The sequence below is a fragment of the Melanotaenia boesemani genome, chromosome 17 (assembly GCF_017639745.1).
Source record: "Melanotaenia boesemani isolate fMelBoe1 chromosome 17, fMelBoe1.pri, whole genome shotgun sequence".
Classification (NCBI taxonomy): domain Eukaryota; kingdom Metazoa; phylum Chordata; class Actinopteri; order Atheriniformes; family Melanotaeniidae; genus Melanotaenia; species Melanotaenia boesemani.
The window spans coordinates 22,408,849-22,436,103 of record NC_055698.1 but is presented as its reverse complement, the minus strand read 5'-3'; the positions used below and the strand labels follow the sequence as shown (position 1 = coordinate 22,436,103).

General features: G+C 40.8%; 1 protein-coding gene across 1 annotated transcript in view; it reads left to right on the top strand.

Annotated features, from left to right (window-relative positions):
* Nucleotides 1-8,707: 8,707 nt before the first annotated feature.
* Nucleotides 8,708-27,255, top strand: part of ext1b (exostosin glycosyltransferase 1b) — a 126,771-nt gene continuing 108,223 nt past the window's right edge. Inside the window, exon 1 of the mRNA XM_042011281.1 lies at nt 8,708-10,574. Coding sequence (XP_041867215.1) covers nt 9,631-10,574 — 944 coding nt within the window. The 5' untranslated portion in view covers nt 8,708-9,630. The remainder of the gene's footprint in view (nt 10,575-27,255) is intronic.

The window sequence follows — 27,255 nt, the reverse complement described above, 5'->3', positions numbered from 1 at the left end:
AATCAAAGCAGAAACGGGGGAGGGGGGGGGGGGGGTTGCAGGCTGCACAATTGACTGAATCAAGGGTCAGCGAGGCTAAGTCAGAGAGAAAGAAGAAACAAGAAAAAGAGCAAAAGACAGTGATTAAAAAGTGAAAGAAGGAAATTGATTTACGTGTCTTTCTCTAGAAACTGAAATAAGAACCAATCAAATATGTGAGGGAAACCAAAGTGAAGCGAACTGGAAGAGCACTGGAGTTAAATCTCAGATGGGAACCATGTGCACAGAGAGAAAGAACAAGATTTAAAGATTCATTTGCCTCAAACTGAAAATTACCACATGAAAAAGCAAAAAGGAGATGAAGACAAAAGACGGAGTTCAAGAAAGCGAGAGAATTTATAGATTTACTGGAGTTGCCACAAGTCACTTCTGCACTTTGATGGATTGGCATGAAATTCAGCACCGACATTCACATAATCCTGAAGAATGGTACTTACTTCAGCTGATCCCCCTGACTTTTAGCCTGGCACCATAATTTTAAGATAATCCATCTTGTTGTGAGTGGGATGGAGAGCAGTCATACTTTTTCATGTACTGAATTGTTTTGTTTTGGACAGTTTTATATCCAGAAATCTTTGTGTGTCAGCTCCACGTCCTGTTTGACTCATTTAACAGTTTAGCACAAATTGTAAAGAACAAAGAAGGAAGATATTGAAAGATGTTACATTGGTATGTAACCCTGCAATGGACTGGTAGTCTGTCCAGTGTGTATCCTGTCTGAACTTGTAGCCACTGGGATAAGCTCCAACCTCATTGGAATGAATGGATATAGACAACAAATGGATGGATGTTGGTAAGATGGATTGAGTTTTTATTGCATTATAGCAAATTTATTTATGTATATTTTTTTAAATGGCTATTGTTTGATTTTTTTTGACAAATTATGCCAAAATTAAGCTTTTGCTGATGTTGTGGCATGACCAGGCCACGCTGTGGACAGCCTGATGGGTCTTAGTAGCAGTAAAATGCACAGGCTGGGCAAAAAAAAAAGCCAACATCTGGATTTAATTAAGCAAACAGGTAAGAGCCTCCATTTTAAAAAGCACTGCTGTGATTATTATGTTTTAATTAGTAACAAGTTATTTAACCATAAACTATGCAGTCAGTATCCCGTCATTCAACATGTAGAAGACACATCCTGTGGCTGTGGAAAAATGTTAAAATATGTTATCCTGTTTCTGTAGAATTAAATTATTGAGAGACTTTTGAAACAACTAAAATTGAGTTAAAAGCTGCCCAACACATTGTTAAAACTTAGAAGGATAGTGATGAAACTTCATCTTGGAGGAAGAAATGTGGTCAGTAGAAAAATGTTAATGATAAAAGATGATAAAAGATCACCAATACATTTGGTTAAATCTCTAAGGTAATCAGCACAACTCCAGCAATGTTTAACTGGGAAAGTTGAGAGCATTTCCACAGAGCTCAAGGTACTGGAACTAAACAGTTGTGTGAGGAAAATTCCTTGTTATTGAGGCCTAATTTTACCATGAAGTACACAGACTGAACTGTGGAGCAATACAAAAAGATCATGTGATCTGATTAGTCTAGCTTTACCCTGGTCCAGAATGAGGGGTAAATCAAGGTAAGTGGCAACCATCTTGCCCACTGCCTCCTCTGCAAGCATTATTATGATCAGTATTGATCTGTTTCATTTAGTCAGGTTTCATCCACACTCTGGATGGAAAAATGTCATGACATTGCATGAACCTATTAAAATTATGCTGTAATGCACAGATGCTTTCCATCATCAAAGTTGAAAGTTGTCTAACAAATATTATTGTGTGTTTTTTATTCTTGGCCAGGCAATGTATGATTTTACCACAAAGTCTCTGCCTTCTAAGCTGTTTGACTGTTTAACTGAGCAATTTGACATATACCCATTCTCTATTCATTTGTTTTTACCTTTATTTAAAAAAAATAATCAATAAAAATAGCCAAGTTGCTGAATGTGAAACTAGATTTAGGTACTTTTCAGTCAGCAAGGTTCTTTTTTCCCAAAACGGTGACAATCAACAAATCTTGTAAGTTTTAAAACAGAATTCTGTACAAGAATGAGGTCTCTCCTGCTGCATAAATACTTATCTCTGCTTTTGAAAAGAAAAAAAAATAATGTCTTAGAACTGTCCTCACGTGCAGTGTTGCCCACATGTGACATTAAAAGGCTGTGAACTGTGTGAGAAAGCATTGCACAATGCACATGTAAAAAATAACACAGATGTTGTGTTTTACTTATTTAGATGTTGATTTTGTTAGATGATGCTGTAGTTAACAAATTGGAATTTTACTAAACCTAAACAACAGTCTTGAAATTCTTTGAAAGTGATTCTGAGTTGAAAACATTGAAACTTGGAGGCCCGTGTTTCAGCCACAGTTTTGGACCTTTTTTTTGCTGTGACAACACCTGACAACAGAAAAGCTGCAGTCATGTACTCTATGTTACATTGGCATGTTCACTGGCATTTCAGCTTTGTCTGGCAGAGCTGCTAGTAGAGTTGCAGGTACAAAAACGGAACAAGTGCCATCCTGCTGTGAGCTGTCATGCAACACTGACAGTGACTTCACAACAGCTGACAACAACACACGTGTAGAAAGGGCAGATGGTAAAATGAAAATAGGGTTAGAGTTCAAAGGGCTGAGAGAAGCAGGCACTGCTCTGATCTTCGGCAAGAGAGTGGAAACATTAACATTCACCGTGCACAGACAGGTTTTTAACCCTGCATCTCTCCTCAAAAGCAGGGAGGAAGTTCATGCAGTATGCAGAGGGGAGATGCATGAGCAGCATGTGTAAATATGTGTATGCTAAATTGAGAGTAATATGTATGACATGACGCTCCACATATAAGGCCAAAAGATGGAAGAACATGGTGTATATGTTCTGACTTTTTCCACTCACCAGCTCTATCAGTGGGATTACTTGAGCCTATTTATCATTCCATATGAGTGTGGTTTGCATGAGTAATTGTAAATTAAGTGGATTACTTTGCAGTGTAGTGCCTGAGGGAATTAAGAGAACCTCTGAATGGATGCAAAATCTGTTCGTACTGTAGCCTGTAGGTCTCACAGCAGCATCAGCACTTTTCGAAGCAATGGTATCAGTATGAGCTCCTATGAATGATACTGATTTAATATCAGTACGGTAGATTTAATGACACCAGGGCTCATTATGTTTCGGCTCCCTGAAGTGGAGCTGATCTTTCAAGTGATTGGCGCATTCATCCCTAAGTGTGCTCCAGAATAGGTGTTTCATGGGACATATGTTAGATCCCACTCTCATTCTTCTCAGGTTTAGTCTTTAATTGCAAAGTTTGAAAGTAAGTGGCAAAGTATCTATCAGTTTCTTCTTTCAATGCTTTGCGTAAGCTGAAATTACAAGATGCATTCTCTTCCTCCTGGCTTCAGTGGCCTTATACCATCCAAATCCCCCAAATCAAAATCTACCTCGAATGAATTGCGGCGGAATACAAATGAGAAAGAAGTGGCAGGGATTTCTGTTTTAATGAGGACAGAAACCTATCACCACATCTAACCTGCAACGCTTCATTTGCTGCTGCCTGCCAGCCAGTACTTCCCAGAAGAGTTGCAGGGTTAAAACAGTAGAGTTTCAGAGCAGTTCGCTTTGGGCCCTGGCAACAAATGATGGCCTCCCTCCTACACCCCCGAACATTTAAACCCAGCTCAGTTTGCCTAAAGCGATCTTGGCTCGGGAGTCGAAAGGTCACTTAAAATAAATAAAGAATGCAGATATCACTAGGCATCCCACACACAGAGTGAGCAGCACTTTAAAAGGATAGCCAAGGCTACACCATTTAGCATTCAGTAGCCTGAAGCAGTCCATGAGGCTGGCAGTCTGAGAACACAAAGTCCAGACTGACTCCCACTCACTTGCCACAGCTCTATCAGTCACATTGCTCCTTTTCCTAAACTTCTGGCCTGTTTGTCACTGTGCCGTTAGCTGATGACAATATGGAATTCACTTATCGCCTCAGGTTAGCAGCTCAGCTAATGTTTAGAGGACAGTTTCATGACAGTTGTTTATATTTCTGTCTCCTTAACTTTTACGCTCACAAAGTTTGCATTGCAAGGTAGCAACACAGGTGACAACTGAGTGAGCATGAACACATTAAAAGCTTTGTGCTATTTTCTGAATCTTCCAAATAAAAGCAGTATTGTTGGACTGGAGGAGAGCACTCCCTCTGAGACCAAGTAGGCAAGATTACACACCACATCAGGAGAACTATTCTTAGGTTTTAAAAGGGACTTCATCAGCTTTTAAAAGTAAACTCAGTTGGATTTGTGGCTTGTTATTAATGTCACATCTACAAAGAGAAAATGTAGTCTCAAGCACATTTACAAACTAGATGCATGGACCCAGACACACACCCTAAAGATACAATATTTTTGAGTTCCTGTGCACACCTTTAAATGAGTGTGCACACACATGCCCTTTGTGGTTGCAGGAGCCCAGCGTGTTACATCATCCAGAGAGAAGTTTATCAGCAACTGATCAGCAGAAGCCTGAAGACTCTCAAAGGCTGTTTTGTCTTCCTCCTGCCTGAAACTCACTGAACCCACAGATTACCTTGCAGCCATGCGTATTTGTTTACCAAGGCTTGAATTTGCAAGTCTTTATCATGGCAGCCGTCCGTCTCTGCTGGGAAGTGTTTTCCATGCACTGTATCGCTGCCAGAAGAGTTTTAGCCACCAGTAATCCAGGTGTTTGTTTAACCTACTGCTTAGCTTGTTTATGTAGTTAGGGTTTAGAACACGTTACAATGCATCTTTTTTTCTAGCTACTTTATTTACAATTTAAGTTACACCAAAAATGTCAGGAAAGGTGCAGCATCCTAGCAACTGTGTTTCACATGCTACTGTAAATTAATCTGTTCTGCCATTACTTTCAACTCCACCTGCTCTGTAAGATCTGTTTCTAGTCAGTTAAATAAAGTCTTATTTCCATATTTAACCACAAAAGTTCATAGTTTATAGAACTGAATCTAATTATTTTAACGTGAATGATTATGTCAATGATTAAAACAAATTTTATACAATGGAGGAATGTATTTATTTGGAATTTAATGCGTTTTTAGGCACAAAATAATACACATGAATCATCATTCATGTATTTTATTAAACTAAAAGTTTATTTTTTGTTTTATATTTCCTACAAACTATGTTTTGATTGTGAATTATAATATCTTTTCATGCTGCTTATCCTACTTTTTTCTCAATCTACAAAAATAAAATAATGTATACATGTACATGCATATACATACATACAGGGTTAAACGTGACTTTTTTCTTCAGGAGTCAGTCTTACAGATGGCTAATTCTCCTCATGTTGTTTTTGTTTTTTGTTTTCTTTTTTTTCTCAGGAACATTTTATTGAGTTTTTAGAAATAATTAGAAAGGAGAAAAGTTATTATAAAAAGGAGAAGAAGAAAAAAACAAAACACAAAAGTTTTTCATCTTTCAGCACAGTGCTAGGCACTCCTGAGCTTGAATACAAGGCCAAAAGAAAAAGGTAGTTGGACTGAGACAAACATACCTGTGTAAGTATACACAGGCCTTCACATATTTAGATGAACACATCCACATGAACAACCATATACATATCAGTACCTCCATAGAAGTGTTGCCAGTTACAGATTACAGAGGGGTGGAAACTTCACTAAGTTATTGGTCAGAGAAATAACTTAAGAGCTCTTCAGATCTTGTTACATTTCTCAGCCTGGTTCTGAGTAGAGTAGTGGTTCTTTTCAAGACTGACATGATGTTCTATTCTATTATATTCTATTCTGCAGTCATTTAACAGACGCTTTTATCCAAAGCGACTTACATTTGAGAGTAAGAACAACACAAGCAAAATGTCCACAAGCCAGAAGATGTGAGAGGGTGGGGCAGCACTTTTCCATCTAAATCAAAGTTCATCTGGCCAACAGAGAGGCAAAGGACAGTAGCCCATGAAGACTGGATTTGGGTTGACAAAGTAACTCTCCAATGTTGCCAAATAGTGAGCAAATGGTTTGGTGGAATTTCAGTTTCAATACAACCCCGTAACTTGTTCAGTGAACTACATAAAGATAGCAAATCTGACCCTTTCTTTGTACAAAGTGGCTTTAAATGAACAAACACTCCCTCGTAGCTCTTAACGGAATTAAAATTAGACTGATAAAATTTTAAATGGCTCACAATAGCTCACTTTGCAATGGGTGATTTGTTAGTGTCCAGATTTGTATGTCAAATTTTAATAAATTACACAAGAAGCACTGAGAATAATGTTTTCAACATTTTTGAATTTGTGATTAAAGGCTGGAAAAGACTAATGTAGCATGACATCAGTAATATGTACAGAATATGTAGAGGCTTTATATTAATCTAAATCAGTAGATCAGCCCTTTTGAATGTTTCTGTTTTTTTCCTTCTATCAAACTTTCGCTTTTCCTCCACTTCTACTAATGACCCTGCCAACACGAGGATTTGATTTAAGCAAAAGGGAGAATCAAAAGCATGAGGGATGCTCTCTCCATTTTCAACTTTTTCATTCTGGCAGATTAAAAATGGGTGTTTGACATATGTTGCTTGGTCCAACTTCTGAGCTTTTACAGCTGCACAGGCTTTCCTATCCTCTCATGTCTCAGCACTAACAGAGTTCTGTGAAGGAGGGAGACCAAAGTGTGACTGAAAAGGGGATTTTTTTTTCCTGTGGTGGGTATATTCGAAGTACACACAAGGAAAGGATGAAGGAGAGGAGTGAAGCAGAGCTCTCTGGAACGATTCCCAGTCCTCATCACTGTTGTGTCGAGACCACACAGCCACAAAATGTTCCAAAACAGTTAGGATACAGGGGATAAACTGGGGCTATATGGTGCCTTTGATTGTGCAGCAGTTAACACAGCAGGCTCTACTCAAGTCGCTGGGTCTCTTCTCACCTGCAATTAAGGGAAATGTTAAACGATGAGCACACAATGCATTTAAAAGAGTATTTATGAAGAGAACCCTTCTCAAATTACACTATCTTCTTGGGTTAATGCAATCCTGGTTTCAAGTGTCATTTAACAAGCAGACATGATTTCCATAAGAGTTGCAAGCAATTAAGAGAAAACTCCCCCAGGCATAAACAAAGGGAGGAGAGGCTGTGTTGGTAAGCTGAGTGGCTTCTTAAGGCTGCAGATTCCTGTAAGGAGAAACTGAGACTGTGTAAACAGCCACAGATAGATAATTCAGGAAACACATTTTCCTTCCGGCAGTCAATAAAACTTTCCTACACATGAACCGCTGTAATAGTGAATTCAGCAGGACAACCACGAAGACAGGCGCAGCCCTCTGGAACAGCACCCAGGCCTCTTCATCACCAGCATACTCGATGAGTTCTGGCCAACCACAGGATCCTGGCCTGTCTCCCAGCCAGCCCAGCTAATTAGTGCCCCTCTTCTAAGCTAATTGGCCGATAAAAAATGAGGATGGCCTCTTCACCCAGCCTGAGTGTTGTGCCACCAAATGGCAGCAGGGAGGATTATGCGGGCTTATGAGGCATAGTGACACTCAGTGAGAACCACTCCTCCACTATTAATTTAGCCTCTGCTGTGTCACATTGATAAAATTTTATTCTGAGGTTGACTTCCATCTGTGTACTCTCATTAAATGCCTTCATACAAATTAACAATGAGATCATTCATTCGAGCAGATGCTGAATCCTGACCAGGGTGATATCAGTGTTAAAACATGTAGCAGGCAAATTGCATAAAGCTTATCTCACTTTAAAGACTTTTGATTTTCTTTGCACTGTCAGGACTGTGGTTTGGTGATTTGGGGCTTCCATGAAAGCCTCCCTGACAGCAGATCTTGCATAAGGCATCCTGATGGTGTGGTGGTTGAGAAAACACAGCGAGGCTGCAACACACCTGGTTTGTTTTTGGCTGTAGATCTTTGTTGAATGTTCTCTCACACACTCTGATTTCAATCTCATTTCTCTTCTTGTTTCATGTATGTCTCTAAAGATATTCAAAAAGGGAAATAAGTATAGAACACATAAGACAAAAAGCAGAAGTAACGCTAACTGTGCAACTTGTTAGCTGATTATTGTGGGTAATTTTACATCATAAAATGCACATATGATTCATTATATAATTGATTTATGAAGCAAAATAGAAAGAAAGAACATTTTTGCTTATTAATTTATTGCATTGTCCATGTCAAGTCATAATAAGCTAGCTCCAAGTCATGCCAAAAATATAACAAGTTTATTTCAATCAAAATAGACACAGTGTTAAAACATAACAAATATGAAATTACTTAATTACATAATTTGATACATAAGGTAGGCCTATATGTGTTATACAATAAACGCCTGAGTAATGCTCATGAGAAGTTAAAGTTCTTGCTCTAGTATCAAGAGTATAAATGTGTCAGTGTAAATTCATTAAACCACTACGCTTAAAGTCTCTCTGAACAAAACTTCTTAGCGTCAACGTCTTCTCACTGAGGTGTTTCGCTTCTTTGGCACAGCTCCAACCATCTTCCATAAATTTACAATTAGATTAGATCATTTGCACATGCGGAGGACTCCGGTTATGAATGGGTGCATTCCCCAAGTCCCGCCCTTTCCGCTTACTCAGTCGGACCAATCAGCGGCTTCGCTGCGCCTTGATGGGACGTAACGTCAGTTGCCGTCGTGTCGGGATTGGAATGTTACCGACTAACAATCGGAACAACTGAGCACTCGGTAATTGGACACTAAGATCACGGAATCCCGTCTTTTAGAACATTATTTTCAGTTATTAATCCAGTTTGAGGTTCCTCTTTGCTTCGCCCGTGTCGACCGGATAACTTCGCCTGCTGCGTGGTTTCTCCGCCGATGAGGTTTTTATTTTATATCCGCGCGTTTGAGTGTATGTGGGGAGGTAATAAATAGAAGAGAAATGCAGGGATTCGTCAGGTTACACTTGTACCGCTGAGCTGCCCCTGCTCTGAGACGCATTCGCCGGTGTTTTGCTTCTCTTCACCGGGACAATGGAAAGGTAAAAGAGAGGGGAGGAAGACAAATTCAAACCGAGGCGTTTGGGTAGGAGCGCGGTGCTTAGACCGGTTTTATACCCGGTCAACGTGTTACCCAGTTTAACATCTAAACCGGACTGTACCTTTACATCTGGGAGAGCCTCGGGGACCCCAAGCCGCTCTTCGTCAGGGAAGAGAGTTTCCAGGCGGCTGTCGGACAGTTTTCTGTTGGAATAACCACAAACAGCCTACCTGGATGAGGCTGAGAATAAGTACAGGGGAAGAGTCGCGGCAAATGATTGTGTCCGAGAGGATCCGGGCAGCGCTGATCTTTAGGTGCACCAGAGCCCCGCTGTAGGCGTTGTGCGATATGGTGAAACTCAACAGAAGAGGGAGAAAGGGACAACACTTATAAAATCGCCCACATGCACTGGATCAGTTGCTGGATTTGGGAACCGAATACGCAGAAGGGGGGTTGGGGATCCTTGGAAGCTGCCGGAGGATGGAGCGGTGTCGCCGGGGTTGGTGAGAGCCTAATTTCGGGCCACTTTACATTTCTTATTCCTGAACAACTCGCCTCTGTTTCCAGGACACATGCAGGCCAAAAAACGCTACCTGATCCTGCTCTCCGCCGGTGCATGTCTAGTGCTTCTCTTCTACTTTGGAGGGGTTCAACTTCCAGCGGCGAGCAGGAGCCGGCATGACCGCAGCAGAAATGGGTACCGACCAGATCAGCCCTGGCCGCACTACTCGGACCCTTTACATCCTTTCCTGCCCTGGGATATGACGGACACCGAGGAGTACAACCTGCACATATCTCCGAGGCAAAAGAGGGACGTCAATACGAGTGTTTACAAAGGTAGACGGTGTCGCATGGATTCATGCTTTGATTTCTCTCAGTGTCAGAAGAATGGATTTAAAGTTTATGTTTACCCCCAGCAGAAAGGGGAGAAGATATCAGAGAGTTACCAAAATATTTTATCGACCATTGAGGGCTCCAGGTTTTACACCTCGGACCCTGGACAGGCGTGTCTGTTCGTCCTAAGCTTGGACACTCTGGACCGGGACCAGCTGTCCCCTCAATACGTCCACAACCTGAAGACTAAGGTCCAGAACCTGCCTCTGTGGAACGATGGCAGGAACCACCTTATATTTAACTTGTACTCGGGGACGTGGCCGGACTATACGGAAGATTTGGGCTTTGATATTGGTCAGGCGATGTTAGCCAAAGCCAGCATCAGCACCGAGAACTTCAGGCCTAACTTCGACGTGTCGATCCCCCTCTTCTCCAAGGAGCATCCCAGGACCGGCGGAGAGAGGGGGTACCTTAAGTACAACTCCATCCCGCCTTTTAGAAAATACATGCTGGTGTTCAAGGGGAAACGCTACCTGACGGGCATCGGCTCGGACACGAGGAATGCCTTATATCACGTCCACAACGCGGAGGATGTGGTGCTGCTCACCACCTGCAAGCACGGCAAAGACTGGCAGAAGCACAAGGATGCGCGATGTGACAAGGACAACGCAGAGTATGACAAGTAAGTGGGAGTTGATAATGTGGGCCACGGAAGAAATTTAGAAGTTTTAAAATGTTGTAATTAAACTTTAACGCACCAATGCTGTGCGCAAAGAGACCTTATCCACACCCAGAGCGCGCATTGTTCCCAAGCCCTTATGCACGAGGTTTTAAACTGATGAGTAAAGTTTTCGAGCTGGGACTTTACCTATAATTCATGGTCAATAATCCCCCTTTAAGTCTCAACATGACTGGTGTCCCAGCCCCCCCGTCTTGGCTCCTTCCTCAGCCTGGACATCCCCTGCCCTCCCCTCAGTCTCTCTTTTCCCATGAAGGAATTCACCCGCCTCCAACACCTTCCAGCACAACTCTGTGGGAGCATTGCAGCTTTTTTTTTCTTTTAAAAGGATGTGCTGGGACACGTTTAATTTGCATCATGTAGTTAGTGTGAATTAAGTGAAAGTTGACCATGGGGAGTTTCTCTATTGAGATGACTCCAACGATCTTCAATTGACCCTGTCCTGCCAATAGGCTGCTTCCCACACCTCGAAGGTGTGGTGTTGGTGCTGTGTAGTTTATATAGGTGGTTGTGTGATACTCCTTTAATTGAATTATAAAGTGATTTTGGTGCAAGTAAATCAGTCATAAGGGGTTAATTACCACTTTAATTTGCAGGAGTTAGGGCCATCATTTCCATGTTACCCCCCAGGGACAGTTGATTACCTCTAATTTTAGAAGTCTTGGTTGTGTCAAGGTGATAATTGATGATTCCCTTTGGGATCAACAGCTGTAAATGCAGTTTTGATATAGTGGGTGGTGTTTCTGGCTCACATTGTTGGATCATAAAGTGAGCTTGCCTGTCAGATTGACTTTGCTGTGAGTGACATTGGCTTGATCTGCTTTATCAGCCTATGGATCCCAGCATTTGCAAAGCCTGGATAAACTCAAGGCATGCGATAACAGCACTTGTTGGCATTGTTTTTAGTAGGTGTGTGTGCGCTTGTGTGTACCTACCTTGTGTTGTGATTAAAAGAAAAGAGCAACATATGGAAAGTGAACATGCACGTATTTGAATTCAATCAGGAAAATGGAGAGAAAAGAGCTGCAGGGGAAGATAAGGAGGATTTTTTTAACCCAACACGTGTCGTGTTGAGAGGGGACGTGACTTTCCTTGAACTTAAAGTGAACTCAGCAACCTTCAGCGCTTCAGACTTAACTGGCAAAGTGGGAAAAGAACTCTTAAGAAAACTTCACAAGCATGCACTTGTCTATCCATTTGTCACCCTTTTCCTCCACTTCTAACATGCACACTGACTCTCTCCTCTCCATACTTCTGGATGCCTTGGGCTGAGTCACCTGGAGAGATATGTCATCCATTATCTGACATTCCAGTAGTCTGTGGACAGCCTCAGCTGTGCTCCGCTCGTGGCTCGGTTTCCCATTGGGACAGGCCTGATTTTCCCCAAAGGTAGCATTTGTGTCTGGAGCATCTCGGTACCATAATCGGATCACTGATGCAGCTGATGGCAGCAATTCAGGGAAATCTGAGTCTTCACTTCCCACTCTTTCCACCCTACTGTGTTTCACAGTTGATTTTATTTTGATCAATACTGCTGCCTTTTAGTCATTTTATTTCCAGCATTTGAATTCTGTCCCTGCAAAAAATCAGTAAATCTAATTTAATTTTTTTCCACAACACCTAAAGTGTTTAGCAAGAAGTTTTGCTTTGTGGTCATTTGAACCACATTCTGCTTTTTAAAAATGCATTTTGCAAGATAAAAGCTGTGCTAACATTGCTAGCCTGCGTAGGCAACAAGCATAAACAATAAATTAAAGCATTTACACCTGTTATGATTTAGTAACCTGTTGAAATGTAACCAAACTGATGCTCTGCTTTTAATCAAATTTAAAGCCCTTTAGGTGCCAACCCTTGCTGTGCAAAAAAAAAAAAAAAACAAAACCCTCAACATGGGTCTCTCAGGGAAATGGATCTACCACTTATGTATCCAACTGGCTGGTGTTTGTGGGTGCATCATTTCCAGAGGCTCTCAGATGGTGTGGGGGGGACAGGCAATGCCTTGTGGTGCAGACTCAGGAATGCATACATGTTTCAGAGCAGCTGTTAGTGGTTCAGTGTGGTGCACTGCCAAGCCAGACTGAGTGGCTGCCGAGTACATGCACGTACCTGGACGCTTATTTCATGTGCAACGTGATGGAAAAGAATGTGATAAAACACTTTATGGAGTTTAATAAGTCCACATTAGCCTGCAAAGCATTAACACACACACACACATGCATGAACTCAGTGTCATTGCTGCTGCAGCATCCAGGGTTATCTTTGCCTACTGCTCCACTAAGGAATGCAGCTAGAGGGCTGAGTGAAGTTAGTATAGGTGCCTAAACTGCCTCCCACCCACTCGCACCACACACAGACAAAAAGGCACCATGCTCCATACATTTATCCAATTGATTTTCTTAGCTGTAATAGCTTTCAATTGGAGTCACTCTGGTCCACTTCCATAGCCAAGCACTGATGAAAGGGCCCATTCACTGCTACATTATCCACTGAGTTTTCAGGGCTGCTGACAATAATCCTGGGAGAGGACAGTGGAAGGCTATTACTGGCTCTACAATTGGAAAAAAAAAATATGTTGGATGGCAGTAATGCTATGCCTTGTGCTGACTAAACTGTCTACATTGGAATACTTCATGCTGGAAACTTGAGATTTTGTTTTTTCTTTGTGACTTTACATCAAATCAACCACTCCTTTTTTAAAATGAAATATGATTGTTTGTGCCATTTTTCTTTAAAATCTATTTCAGGAAGGATAACTTCAATCATATATATTTCATTGCATTATGTCACATCCAGAGAGCTGAACAGGATTTCTGAAGTGCTTTGCATATTTACGTCACATATGTAGGTCAGAATTGAATCAGCACTGTAAGAGGTCTGTTCTTTTTGTCGAGCAGATTATCCTGCAGAAAATCAAAAGTACAGTCTCTCCAATAATAAGTGTATCACTCAAAGTACTTCATTATTACTGTTGAGTGTTCCATTGAAATCTAACAGCATATTTCCCTTTTTCTCTCTCTCTCTTTAAGCCTTTCTCTGCCTAACAGTTCCATCATCATCCCCCATTTAATACTTAACCAGCTTTGTTGACTTGTATTGACTTTGTACTTTAGCCACTTCACAGGCAGCTGCCGCTCAAGGTCACCCGGGGGGATTTGAAAACCGAAAGAGAGAAGGAAGGCAATGAAGGAGGAAGGATTTAGATCGTGAGAATGTCAAGAGGTGATATGAAAAAGTGTCTTTTGTTTGTGAAAGATTATTCATGCATGTGGAAGGTGAAGAAGAGGAGTGTGAGATTTAGTGTTAACCATGTGTGGAGTGAAGAAATATGGGGGGGGGGGTCCAGAGATTTTTTTTTTTTTTTTTTGCCCCCCATTAGGAGGCAGTGACAGGAAAATCAACTGAGCACTGACATTTTCATTCTCACAACTGTGTCATCAGCAGAAATCCCCCCCACTTCAGAAAATCATCTCAAGTGTAGCTTCTGAGTGGCAAAATAAAAAAAGAAAGACAAGCTTTTTCTTGTGCTTTGCTTCAATTCTTCTTCTCCTCCTTACCCCCTACTTCCTTCCCCCTTTTTCTCTTAAAACAACATGGAAACACTGACGCGGTGGCACCCTGCCACATTCCCATTTCCCATGTTTTTTTTATGACGACGTGGCAGTTGACACATTGTAACACAACTCCTCAGAGTGAGAGACAGTAGCTGATCTGGGCCAAGTGGAAAAGAAAAAAAAAAAACAGCAACACATCCTCTTCACCTTATCTCAGTAAAACACTGTTATTATAAGTGGGGAATAGCAGCTCTCACCTGAATGTCAGAACGGCGGTGAGGCTTGATAGTGGACTCCTGTTGGAGAGTTGGAGCAAAGAGCGAATAGCAAACAGTCATGTTGCTGCCTCTGTGTTTGGCAGGAGAGGGTGTCACACTCCCCGGGTTGCCATTGTTTGTTTTTCTGTAGTCAGATTAATAAATCATGAATATTTCATGATTGCCTGCTCTCTCTCAGATAAAGTACCAAGCTTGTGATGAAGAATGTTAATGATGTGGGGGATAATTAGTTTGAATACGGCGCAGTGTAATTGGGACTCTTTGATATTTTGGTGTGCATGTCTGTACGAGACAGATTTAAGTTTATAACTACATAAAACCTCTGTTATTTTATCTCATCCGGCTGCGTATCCACCTCAAATCCACTCCAACTTTCCTTATCTTTGCCTTTCTCTCCTCTAATTATCACCTTTTCAGTTGTGTATTAGTTGTAATTTGCTGGGAGAGTCACACTGTTACTGTTATATTTCTTGTCTGGTTCTGTGTCTGCATCCTACAAAGATGGGGTTTCCTCTGAAGCTGCAAGCTTTGATGACAAACTTTAGTTACAATGCTTTGTGATTGCTTAAAATCTGCAACAAACAGTCTTTTTGCTTCATTATTTCATCTGAAATATCAAGAAGTTGAGTTTAATCTTGAATATTTAAAATCCTAATTATATCCACTTTGCAACCATATGTAACATAGAGAAGCAGTAAATCCTAACATTCATTGTGATGTGAGCTCTCCCAAGACACCAATAGGTAGTTAACCTCTCCCATCTGAAGGTTAAGAGTTTGACTTGGCTGTTTATCCGACCTGTTCCCACTTGCAGCTCATCACGTTCAGTAGTTTGGTCAGAAGAGCTCATTACAAAGGATTGGAGACTGTATACAAATGCATGCATATATATATATATATATATTTATATATATATATATATATATATATATATATATATATATATATATATATATAATAAAGTATAAACAGTAGTTAGTTCTTTGGAAGGTCCAGAGAGCCACTTCTGGCTCTGGAGCCGCAGGCTGCAGACCCCTGCATTAGTGTCTCCTCATCTCAGCTCTGCTCTAATAGATTTTAAGTTTGGTTTCTATCTGCAGATTTTTTCCTGTGTCTGGCTGCTCATCCACCCATGCCTGAGTGTGTGTTTGGTCTTTGTCTTCATACGTGTAAATGCAAGTGTGTGTATGTGTGTATGTGCACGCTTGATGGCTGGGGTCATGACCTTTCTGTCTGTCCCCTTGCTGAGTGACGAAGGCAAAGCCCCACTCACTGACCCACATTCGCTGAGGGATTACCAGCACAACCAAGCCACCCCCTTCCCCTCCGAGATAGTGGAGGGGCTGAAAAGCGGGGAGGTGGGGGTATTGGGTGGAAGGGGGTTGGGTTGAGTGAGGGTCCGGTCGTGGCCATAAACTCGGCACACACAAACAGAGATTTAGTCAGACAACTGAAGCACAAGTGCACCAAACAGTCCCACCTACCTCCACCACCACCACCACCACCACCCAGACCAGCTGGTGAGGGGGTGGATAGAGACTGATCTACTAGGAGTGATAACCCAGCTGACCACCAAAATGAAAACTGATGAGTTGGACCCCTGGAACTATTTTCTCTATTTTATAAAAAAAAAAGGCTCATTTCACCTCTGGAGAAAACAACTGCTCTGAATAGTTGCCATGCCTGCGGTAATTGAAAAATGCCTTCCCTCCCCAGGACTGTCAGAAAGCGTTTAAGAAAACTGAATTAAAAAGAGACAGGCACAAAAGTTGTAAACTCGCTTCTCACTTTCTCTCTTCTTTCTGTCACAAATGGATCGCTCTCATTTTTTAACAAGTGCTGATACAGTGATGTAGAAGTTTGTGACAGGTGGAGAAAGTGAGTAGCTGAGCAGTTTTTTTTGGAAGTCTGACAGCACTGAACAGAAAGGGAACAAAAAGCAAGGAAAACGGAGCTCATTGGGTTCTTGTGAACTCAATTAAAGCAGGCAGGTTTGTGACTGGCTGAGGCAGGAAGTGTTGATACGGACAGACGTTGTATTGGCTCATTAAATTCTGTGCTGACGGGGATGAGAGGAAAATATGGCTGCTGTCTTCTGGTTGGAGGGAACAACTCTTTAGTTCTGACATATGTCTTTTTAAATTTAGGAGAGAGGATCCATTTAAAAAATTCTCAGGTTTTGTTTTTGACGTTGTGGCAAAGGTCGTGCTGTATGTAGCGTTCATTGTTCCCCATCAGTTTTTTTAGAGTTGGCAGCAAAACTAAAAAAAAAACAAAAAAACAAAACAGTTTAGTCTAAAGTGAAAACTTATAGCTTATGTGATGTAAATGTTGTTTTCCTCACCAGTCAGCGAGCTTTCACCAGGCACCTCTGCAGCCCCCCACTGACTATGCATAAGCCTGAACAAATTTCCATTCAGAAACGGGAGGGTACGTTCAGGTCCCTTTCAGTACAAATCCTTGCATCCTATACTTGCATCTGAAACGGCATCAACTGACATCGTCATGTCTGTGAGATCACTCGAAAGATTGAGACACTTGAACAATCCTGAAATGGAAGCTGTCTACAATGATCTGAGAGACTGAGAAAAAGACTTATTATTTTAGCCAATCAAGGGCTAATGTGCTTGAAGAATGCTCTGAATGAACAGCCTGTTGTTTGCTTGCTGTGCTTTCTCCAGATCAGTCTCCGGTACATAGCCAGCTTTCTCTATATGATTCTCGAAAGATAATTTGGATAAAAACTTGTTCTAACAGTTAGATGTCAGTTCCATGCGCAGATCTTTTCCTATATACTGGATTATCTGTATTCCTTCTGTGTCCTTGTTAGTGCTTCAAGCCCACCCATTTTGCACGCTAACAACATCACATTTTCCAGCGGAAGAGTTAGAAGAAATGTTTTGAATTCCCTCCTATTTTCTGTCCGTCCTGCTCCTGCAACTGCATCCTAGTTTCCGCTTAAACTCTAGTGGGATATCATCTGTAAATAAGCTCATTAATTTGGTTTTGGAAAGTTTCATCAGTGTATCCTGCCGGTAAACAAATTTTCCAGGTCCTGAAAAGAGTCTAATGTACAAGGAGAAACCAAAGCCTTTGAACCAGCATACAAAAATCTTTAGAAAAATGAACTAGACACTGGCTTGATCTGGACTGGACTGATACGAATGCCGCCACTTAGCTGCACATTTCAGAATTAAGTTTGATATGAATTGCATCCACAGTAAAATCAGTCACTTCAGCTTGATACTGCAAACAAATTCAAGGAGAATTTCCATCATTCACTCATCTTAAACTTGTAGTAAACTCGGAATGAACTCATGCCTGAGAAGCTTCACCACATCTGACGAAAACCGATGCAAGTAGGCATAACTGCAACTGTTAAGGCTGGAATATACTTGCTGTTAACAACGCGTCCATGTACGTATCACGGCTGCCACGTGTTCTTAGCGTTCGTTTGGCACATAGGCTGCTCGTGTTGACGCAAGGTAACGTGTCACACGCACAAGTTGCAGTATTGACTAGAGTGACTGTTGGATCCAGCTTGTTTAGCTGTGCACGTTCCCGCGATGGACATGAAGTCCTCGACGTAACACCAAAGAAGCACAACCACTGCGGCTGCTCCTCGCAGGAAAGCAAGCATTTCTGTCTTCACCTCGCTGGAACAGTTTTTTTTTTTAAAAATGCTGATATTTGTTTGATTTTTCAGCTGGTTGACATGTTTTTTTTTTTTTTACGGATGCTCTCTGTCCAATGGTGGGAGTTTGTTTACCTGTGTGTGCATGCTCGTTTCTAATGTGAGCGCATCAGGGTGAAACTCTACCATGCGCGATATGGAGAGCAGCTACAACATGCTGTTGTGTAAATCAGATAAGTAACAACAGACTGCTGAGTTTTTTTTAAATAAAAGGACAAAGTATAAACCTGTTCTAGAGTAAAAAGAACTTTAAATGACTTTTGTTGTTACTAGAAAACTAGATTGAAATAAATTAACTTGACCTTCTGGGGGGGTCTTAATATAATGGTAGGGGAAACTGTATGACTTTATTCATGCCATCTGTGCTTTTGTGATGCTCTCAAAAGCCAAAAATAAACTGTTGCATGTTTAAATTGCTGTAAACTCCTGACCCATGTTCATGGTTTGAATAATAATAAAGAATATAAGAGATTTGCTCTGAGCAGGGAGCCAAACATTTTACAAGGTTGTCCTTTTTTTCATTCCTTTAAACATGCATTCCTCAAGTCAGGTGCAGAAATTTCTGCCTCTAACTGAAAATCTGTAAAAGACTGAAAACCAGTAAATCACTCATCTTTATCATCGCTGTCTTTGAACAGGTATTAAGAATCAAGAGCACATCATCCCACTTCTAGCCACACTTTACTGGCTTACTGTTCATTTCCAAATAAGTTTTATTTATTTATTTAAATCTCTTAATGCCCATGCCCCTTCTAATTTGTCTGACCTGCAGGCATATATCCCTTCTTGTTTCCTCAAATCAGCTGATCAGATGCTGTAGTGGTTCCAAAGCAACAAAAGAAACTCAGAGATGATTGGACTTTTTCTGTTCTGGGTCCTAAACTTTGGAACGAACTTTCTCAGCACATCAGAAAGGCTGCCTCGATTGCTGCTTTTATGTCTTGTTTAAAAACACATTTCTGTTCCCTAGCCTTCAGCCCAGAGCAGGGTTATGGCAACGACAGTTGGTTGTCCGATATTTTCTTTTATCTAGTTCTAGTTGTTTTTTTTGTTGGTAATCCTTGTTTTTTTTTAAATTGTTGCTGGTTTTACCTGCATCCGTTTTTTACTGTCTTGGTTTTACAGTACAATGGTTTTATTTTATTGTACAGCACTTTGGTCAGCCTTGTTTTTAAAGTACTCTACAAATACAGATGGGATGGGAGGATTTATTCAGGCTCTCATTCTTCTCTCCTGTTTGCTAATGGAAGTTGGACTCAGGTTTTACTGTAAGTAAACTAGGCTGCAGTTATTATCCTTCCACTGCTAAACTGGGGAGGTCAGTGTGTGTGTGTGTGTGAGTCTCTGTTAAAAGGAGTTTGGGGTGTTGCTGGTGATCCAGTTGCTTTAGGGGATTTGTCTCATCCTGAGTGACCCGGCAGTCCACGGGTTGTAGAGCACAGTTTTCTCATTGATAGGGGTGGGATTGGGGGGCAGTGGGCAAAAACTCGCTTCTGTCTGTGGTGGCTCTCCTGGATGCTCACACTCCAGAGCTCAGAGTAATAAGATGAACATTTCCTTCCAAATTAAACACATGCGCTCAGATTAGACCACTTTCCATCAGCATTATCGAGCTCACCTCATGTGAGCTCCATGACTCCCTCTGGGTGTTGCAACAGCTCCGCTGGGGAAAGGGAATGGGGGTAGAGGGTAGTTTTTATGGCCTCGCAGAAAGGCAGCTTTTATGGCCCTGAGAGGCCGTTCAGCAAACACCTACCAACAGCACATCAATAGGAAAAGGGATCATTTGACATCAACTTGAACGCTGATCTCCTTCCTGCTCAAGAACGAAAACACTTAACCCCTTCGCTGGCATTCATATTTAAATAGTAATTGGCAAGAGGAGGAAATCTGAGCAAGGGCAAAGAGGAGGAGGAGGTAGCAGAGCGGGGGGAGTTGAAGAGGGCAATAGCTTAAAAAAGCATTATGTCACTGAAGAATGTGTGCATGGCCCAGTGTTGAAGGGGCCAAGGCTTCAGGAGAGAAAGAGGGTTTTGTTGGAGCAGATCTGGCAGCCTGGCAGGCTGATGGAAGGGCTCTTTTCCCCGTCTGGTATATCGTGCTTTATGGCTCGGCTTGACTTCCACTTTTGGGGTGTAAAAGTTGGGGCAGCACCAAAGGGGTCCTATTGTACTAAAGTTTGCTCTCTTTCCAGAAGGAGTATTTGTGACTTGTTGACATCACAGCCTCCCCATATGGTCACCCTTTTTACTCCCTCATGTTTCACTCCTCTCCATCAACCCACACTCTCCTTCTGCTGCAGCCCTTCTTCTTCCTGTGCATCTCCTTTTCAAAGCCTGAGCGACAACCGGCAACAATGCTGCTGCTTACACAGTTCCAGTCATTAACAATTGGGCTCTGCCTTGAGAAATTCCACCACACTTAGCATATTAGCAGCTAAGTCGAAGCTAATGAGGAAGGAGGAGGAGGTGTTTTTAAGGGTTGAAGGAATTTGGTGTCACCAAGGAGATTGTTAGTATGTGCAGAGCATGGATCTACGATCGACTAGAGGAAATAGGACCTAAATTTCTTTAGCTTCTTGGTAGTATTTTTTGAGCCTGACTGGCATCTTTTACACAAATACACAGCATTTACTTCTGAATATTTGTAGATAGTCTTATGGAAAAAGTTTTATTAGTTTCATATATCAGAAAGTGTCGGTACTCCAAAACAATTGTATGTTTTTCCAATTTGGTTTCTCTTTTTAGTTCCTTTTTCTCTCTGCTTGCCAGTTTTTTTCGCCGACACATGAACATTTTTCAGTGGCTTCCATTGCTTTGTGATGCATCCTGACCTGTGGTGTCCACTCTATTATGTTTCTACCATAAATGCAAACCAAAAAAGTATCAAGTATTGAAAACTTTTGTGAGTAAAACCAGAGATCCAATCAAAATTCTGAAACTCTGAAATAAAATGTAGAGGACAAGAACAGAAATGAGGTGAGGAAAATAAAGTGACACTTCATAGCAGAAAGAGCAGCTCGACAAGCTGAACTGAAGTGTTTATTTCCCCAGAAAGTTGTGACATGACAACACATTGTTTTCAAAGCGCCTGGCTCTTGTATGGCTATGAAACTAACTCACTAGACACGCGAGGAACCTTTTAGATTTTCATCCTGTGCAACATGTAAATCTTACAGTTATATGGCAGCGTCATGTGTTTTAAATAGAAAGCACATGATTTCAGCAATGCTGCTCAGGATTTGTTAAATAATCATCAGTTTAAGACCTCCTGCACCAGACAGCCACTTTGTGTTCATAATATTTTGAACTGTACAAGTGTACATGTTCGCATGTGCATTTGGCTCGTGTTTACCTTATAATTTTAGGCCTACGTTAAAGTTCTCATAAATGAACAAGCAGAGTGCCAAAATAATGCAGAGAGGCTGTGTTCTTTTGCCCAAGCAGGCACCACCCAAAGCACAAGATCAAATTTTGAATATTGTTCAGGAAAGAAGAAAGTTTAACGATGCATTCACACCACTGCTTCTGAGAAGAATTCTACTTTGTTTTCTTGGAAAGTGTGGTTCACTCAAATAGGTGAGTCGCAATCCAATTCTGATACGGATCAAATAAATATAACCTAAGAACGTAGGCATTGGTCCTCTTCATGTGAACACAATGCAGGATTGTAATACAGTGCATGAAAATGAAAACTGTTATCTATCTTGGATAACCCGGACCACCCTCTCCACCCTGTGCTGGACAGACAGCGGAGCTCCTTTTCCAAAAGGCTCAGACAGCTTCGCTGTCTCAAGGACCGCTTTAGGAAATCTTTCCTGCCACACGCAATAAGACTGTTTAACTCATCATCATGGTCTCAGAGATAACAATATCAGTGACTGTTGTAACTGGTGAATTTTTGCACTGACTGAATCAACCTTGCACAGTTAAACTCCTCATCTTCACTACTAATCATTGCACTGGACTATATTATTTGCTGGCTATTCTCACTCTTACTGTCTAAAGCTAAATATCTCCTTGTATAAGTCTTGTAAATATTGAAATTTTTATACTGTTTTTTATTTTTTGCTACCTTAAGAAGCACAACTGCTAAATGACTGTACCGCTGCAACACCTAAATTTCCCAGCTTGGGATGAATAAAGTACTTCTATCTATCTAAAATGCAGGTAAAAAGCTGGGCATGGTGGCAAAACAACCAAAAGAAATGTGCATTTGGAATGATAACCAGGAGAAATGGCTCACGGACAAATGTCATAGAACGCTGTAAAAGTTCTGATTAAAAATATGGTCCGCCCAATATCATTATGTTCTTATTATGCTTTGCTCTTATGTGGTGGAAGCAGAAGATCCATCCATCTATTCATCCGTCTATCCATCCATTGCTATTTTTCCAGTGCAATAAAAGAGAACTCTGACCTTCTAAATATTGCAGCCCTCAAAATGAAATGAGTCCCCAATCGTACCAAGTCTAGCTGATTTATTAGGTGTGAATGAGCCCTAAAACATTAAAATTACCTACAAAAAGACTAAGTTTTATTGGTCGGCCGGATGCTGCTGAGCAGCCGGCCCCTAGTGCAACAGAGGTTATTTAGGTTAGTTACCTTAATAGGTCCATCTGTATCAAACTTCACTGCCCACATACTCCCATACGTGCTTTATGTTGGCATGGTTATTCTGCAGTTCATCTACAACAGGGCAGTGCAGAGATCAGAGTTCATTTCTGGGTTATGATGTCAGTTGGAGCATAAATGCGTCTTATGAATGCATGTTGTAGGGCTGTTACAATTTTGACTTCATTCTAATTAAACTAGTTTTGTTTGAGTAACACTTGGGACAGGGATAAGGAACTGTTAAAACCTGAGAAAAGATTGTGATATTATGGTATTTGTGTATTTAAAACACGTATTGCATGTGTTGTTGCCAAAATGGTTATCACTGTACACCAAACAAATGGGCTGTGGTTTCAGGTCATGTGTTTTAGAAAATTGCAGTTTGATTTAATGGAGTGTTGCCTCTTAATAATATAACCTGAACCTAGCAACTTTCTCCAGTGATTAGTACTTTCAAACTGCCAATTTAAAGCAGGTGAAAATGCCACTGACTTGCCATGAGCTCAGATACTAAAAGGCCAGTTTGCCTTGTTGTGTATTTTTCTTTGCATGAGTGTATACATTTCAAATACACTCCACTCTCCCTTCTTATAGGTGTGGCGTCTGTGGAAGATGGTCACGTGATTCCAGTGTACAATAAATCAGTGATTGTGCCTGTTGTGTGTAAAGAGTTTTGAGTATCATTGCCTCCATATTGAGGCTACAGGTCAAATTGTCTTAAGGTTCCTCATACAAACACATGTGTGAGTCTGTCTGCGTAAAGAAAGCACCTCTATTTGCTAGTGGGTCCGGTCTGGAGTTTGCAGAGTATCTGGTGACCCGGGAGTATTTGCTCACAGCCCAGCCAGGAATGAAAAGGCTTGACAAATGTTATCATAAGACTTGATTTTTACTTTTTGCGTGCCAGTTTGTGCCTTGAAATCTCAGCGAATGGCATTTTTCCCCAAACTTTTTTTTTTTTTAATTTTACCAAAACATTACACACACAAAGGCTTAAAATTTGAACGAAGAGGTTAAATGTGACTGAAGTGACTTGCTATTTTTACCCAAAGCATGATATCATGTCACATAGCTACGTAGCTTAGCATCTATAAATATACATGTTTACTCCACTGAGGTCATTGACTTTTCAGGAGCTTAATGGTGCAGGATGGTGTCAGAATATACCTACTATTTGTTGCTACTGTCTTTAGTAGCTGTGTGAGCGTGTGTGTGTTATATGTTTGGACAGTGGAGGATTGCTTGACTGTCTGAGTATCTCTAAAGTGTTTGCACTGTAGCCCGCAAGGGTTCAGACAGAAATCTAGACAAGTATGTGTTAACGTTTACTCGGCGGTCTGAGCTGTGTGTGTGTGTGTGTGTTGTCCAGTTGTGCATCTGCATATGCATGCTGCTGGGTCTCTGAGTGTGTGTGTGCTCTCTTTAGCAAAGAAATGCTGATTCAGAAGTTTGTTCTTCCATCCACATATTTTTCCACTGCTTTCCTCTGTGAGTGTTTTTCTTTTAAGTCTTCAGGCAACTTTCCTGCTCAGCCTCTTCCATCCCTGTCCACACACGCAAACACACACACATACTTCCCAGACCCTCCATACTGAGCAGCATCTTGTTTGAGCCAAAACCTGGTGCTAAGTCTAACTGTGGCCACTCATGTGGAACCCCCAGAAGCTACAAAACATGAATAATGTATCAGCAAGAGGAGTTTTTATTCATGTTTTTTTTTTTTTTTTTTTTTTTTTTTGCTCTTCATATTAAGCAGTGTGTCGGCACATAGTATTGCAGACAGCCTCTGGATTTTACCAATATTTTCACAAAGCTGCTCAGAAGACTCAAACTTCCTGCCCCCCCCCGCTCCTTATTGACATGGTGAAATTCCCTTCGAATTTTAACCAGAATCTGAGAGCATTGACTGATCAGAGAGAGGTTCAGTATTGAGTAAATTCAGATTTCTCACAGTCTGAGGAACTGAGGAAATTCATTATTCAATAAATTGCATTTAATGCAGAGTCTGAAGCGAGACCAAATGACCCATGATGCCGGCGGCATCTCTGTATGCTGATAAACTTTTTAGAGGAAGACACATGGGAAGGTTTTGGGAGCAGGAACAGACAGACTACATTTCCAAAAAAGAGACTCATTGCTTTGCATTTCCCAGTTGCTATATCTTTTGGGATAGCTGCCGCAAGTAGATCTGAGAGTGGTACTGACTTTGCTTTAGCATCGCTGCCAGAACCGCTCCGCATTTTCCATTTTGAATCTCCTTAAGTAAATCAGGAAGTCTTGCTACAGAAAAATCTTGGGGAAACTCATTTTCTCATATATGTCAACTAAAAGTGATCTGCAGTGCTTGCGCATGTATAATTTCTCCACTATTTAACCAGTTTCTTGTCCCAATCTTCACTTGAGTGGTATGTGTTCAGCTCTGTAAGGTCATTTGGTTCAGTGTTTCCATCATATCCATGATGATTTAACTATTACTGATACAGCATTTAGCTTGATTTCTGCTTCATGTGTTGTGTTCAAAGAATGCTTTGGATAAAACTCTAAAATGATTGTGATCAGGCATGTCGTCCTTAGTGCTGTTTGTTTGTAGGACAGGCAGCTACAGTGGAGATAAAGGCTGCAATCATCTTTATTACATGTTAGAGGTTCAGTGGGTTCCCACACTGTAAAAAGCTTCTGCACCTTCCTGTCTGATCACTTCCTCAGTGTGTGATTCATCTTTTTCTTCAATGGAACTAGAACATGGGTCCTTAAAAGTGTACCTTTTCATCAAAAAATGTTTTTTATGTAGATAGTCTCATTGAAATGATGAAGTCATGAGGTCAGTCTTGTAATACTATTGAAATCTGTTTTTCCATGAATGTCTGAGGGAATATCTTCATTGGTTTCTCATGGCAACACGAATTTGTTGTTTACTTTCCAATATTTATGTGGTCAAAAATGCAGAGAATATGGAGTCAAATTGAGTTTAATCAGAAATAAAACCAAGGTGGAACCTTGTGAATTCAGTTATTTATCGCAAGTACTGAGGCTTGTTAAAGTGTGTAAGTAATTTTGCTTTGCTTTACCTACAAAAAATTCACACATTACATTTTAGCCTATTAAAGTAATTCAGCTTTAACAGTGAGTGACAGGGCAGTGATTTATGATGTACTCATTTACATTTTTAATATGTGGTTAGATACTTGAATTTAATTAATATCTTAAAAAAACGGTCTTACATCACTTGTTAATTTATAAAATTAACATGCACTGGAGTCTCAGTCGATTCTTCATTTTGACCAAATATAGAATGAACCAAACACAGTCAGTCAGATATCAACATCCTTAGACATAAGATTTTACTTGAAGGCTCCTTAGTGTGACCAAGGGTGCTCCCCTGGGATTGATTCTGGGGCCACTCCTATTCACTCTTTCAATAGCCTTAAACATGTCAAGATGTTTATACTTTTACACTGATTATACAGTAATATACTGTTCTTTATATGTATTAGAAAACCTTTTATTATTGTTATTATTATTATTATGATTATTATTATTAACAGTGTATTCTTTCATTGTAAGCCATTGCAACAGTGACAGGCAAGTTTGTAGCAGCCTGACTTTCCAATTCTAATCAGAGAGTAAAGGTTGGATTAGCATCCAATTGTCTAGCTAATCACTTCAAAGCTGTCTTCATCATCTGCCCTCTTCAGTGACAGGGCATTAAACCCACAGCAGATGGTGTTGCCTAAAGAAAAAAACACACACAAAAAAAAACAACAACAACAAAACACAAACAAACAAAAAAATGTATCACATGTATATTTCACATGGTGCACTTATATTGACCTCTTTGATGGAGGCTGTATTCAGTTCTGATTTAGTTCTTTTGCGAGGTGGATAGTCTACAGCAAAGACTTTTCATATGATTCAGCATTTTAAAGGGATTTATTTGCACTAAAAAATATTGCTTTAGGCGGGGTCTCAAAAGTACAAATCAAATCTTGTTTACAAGATTTCACACATTTACTCAGACCAGAAATGTGGGAACTGTTTTCAGGAAAAAAAAAAAAAAAAGAAACAAACCCAACAAACATATTCTTATACTCAGACTCCTCGGGGCAACGTGTGTCATATATGAAGGCTGTGCAGAAGTACCACAGATGTATTGGAGAAGCCTGTTAATTTTGTGGAATTTTCATACATAATTCTGAGTGTTTTCACCTCATTTTCACCTCTGTTTTTTTTTTTTTTGTTTTTTTTTTTTTTTTGTTTTTTTTTTAACTTGCTGCTACATCCTGCTCAGACCCTTAAGCGTGTCCTCTGCTTGAGGTCAGACTTACAGTGTACTAACTGCACTGTCTAGTTAGCGATTGTCAGATAGCATTATCCAGCATAACCTTATCAAGGCCCTATGTGTCAGGCTGTCACTTCTTATCAGTGTGTTACCACATGGATGGATGCACATGTGTGTGCACACTAAATAAACATACTCAGAGAGGATGG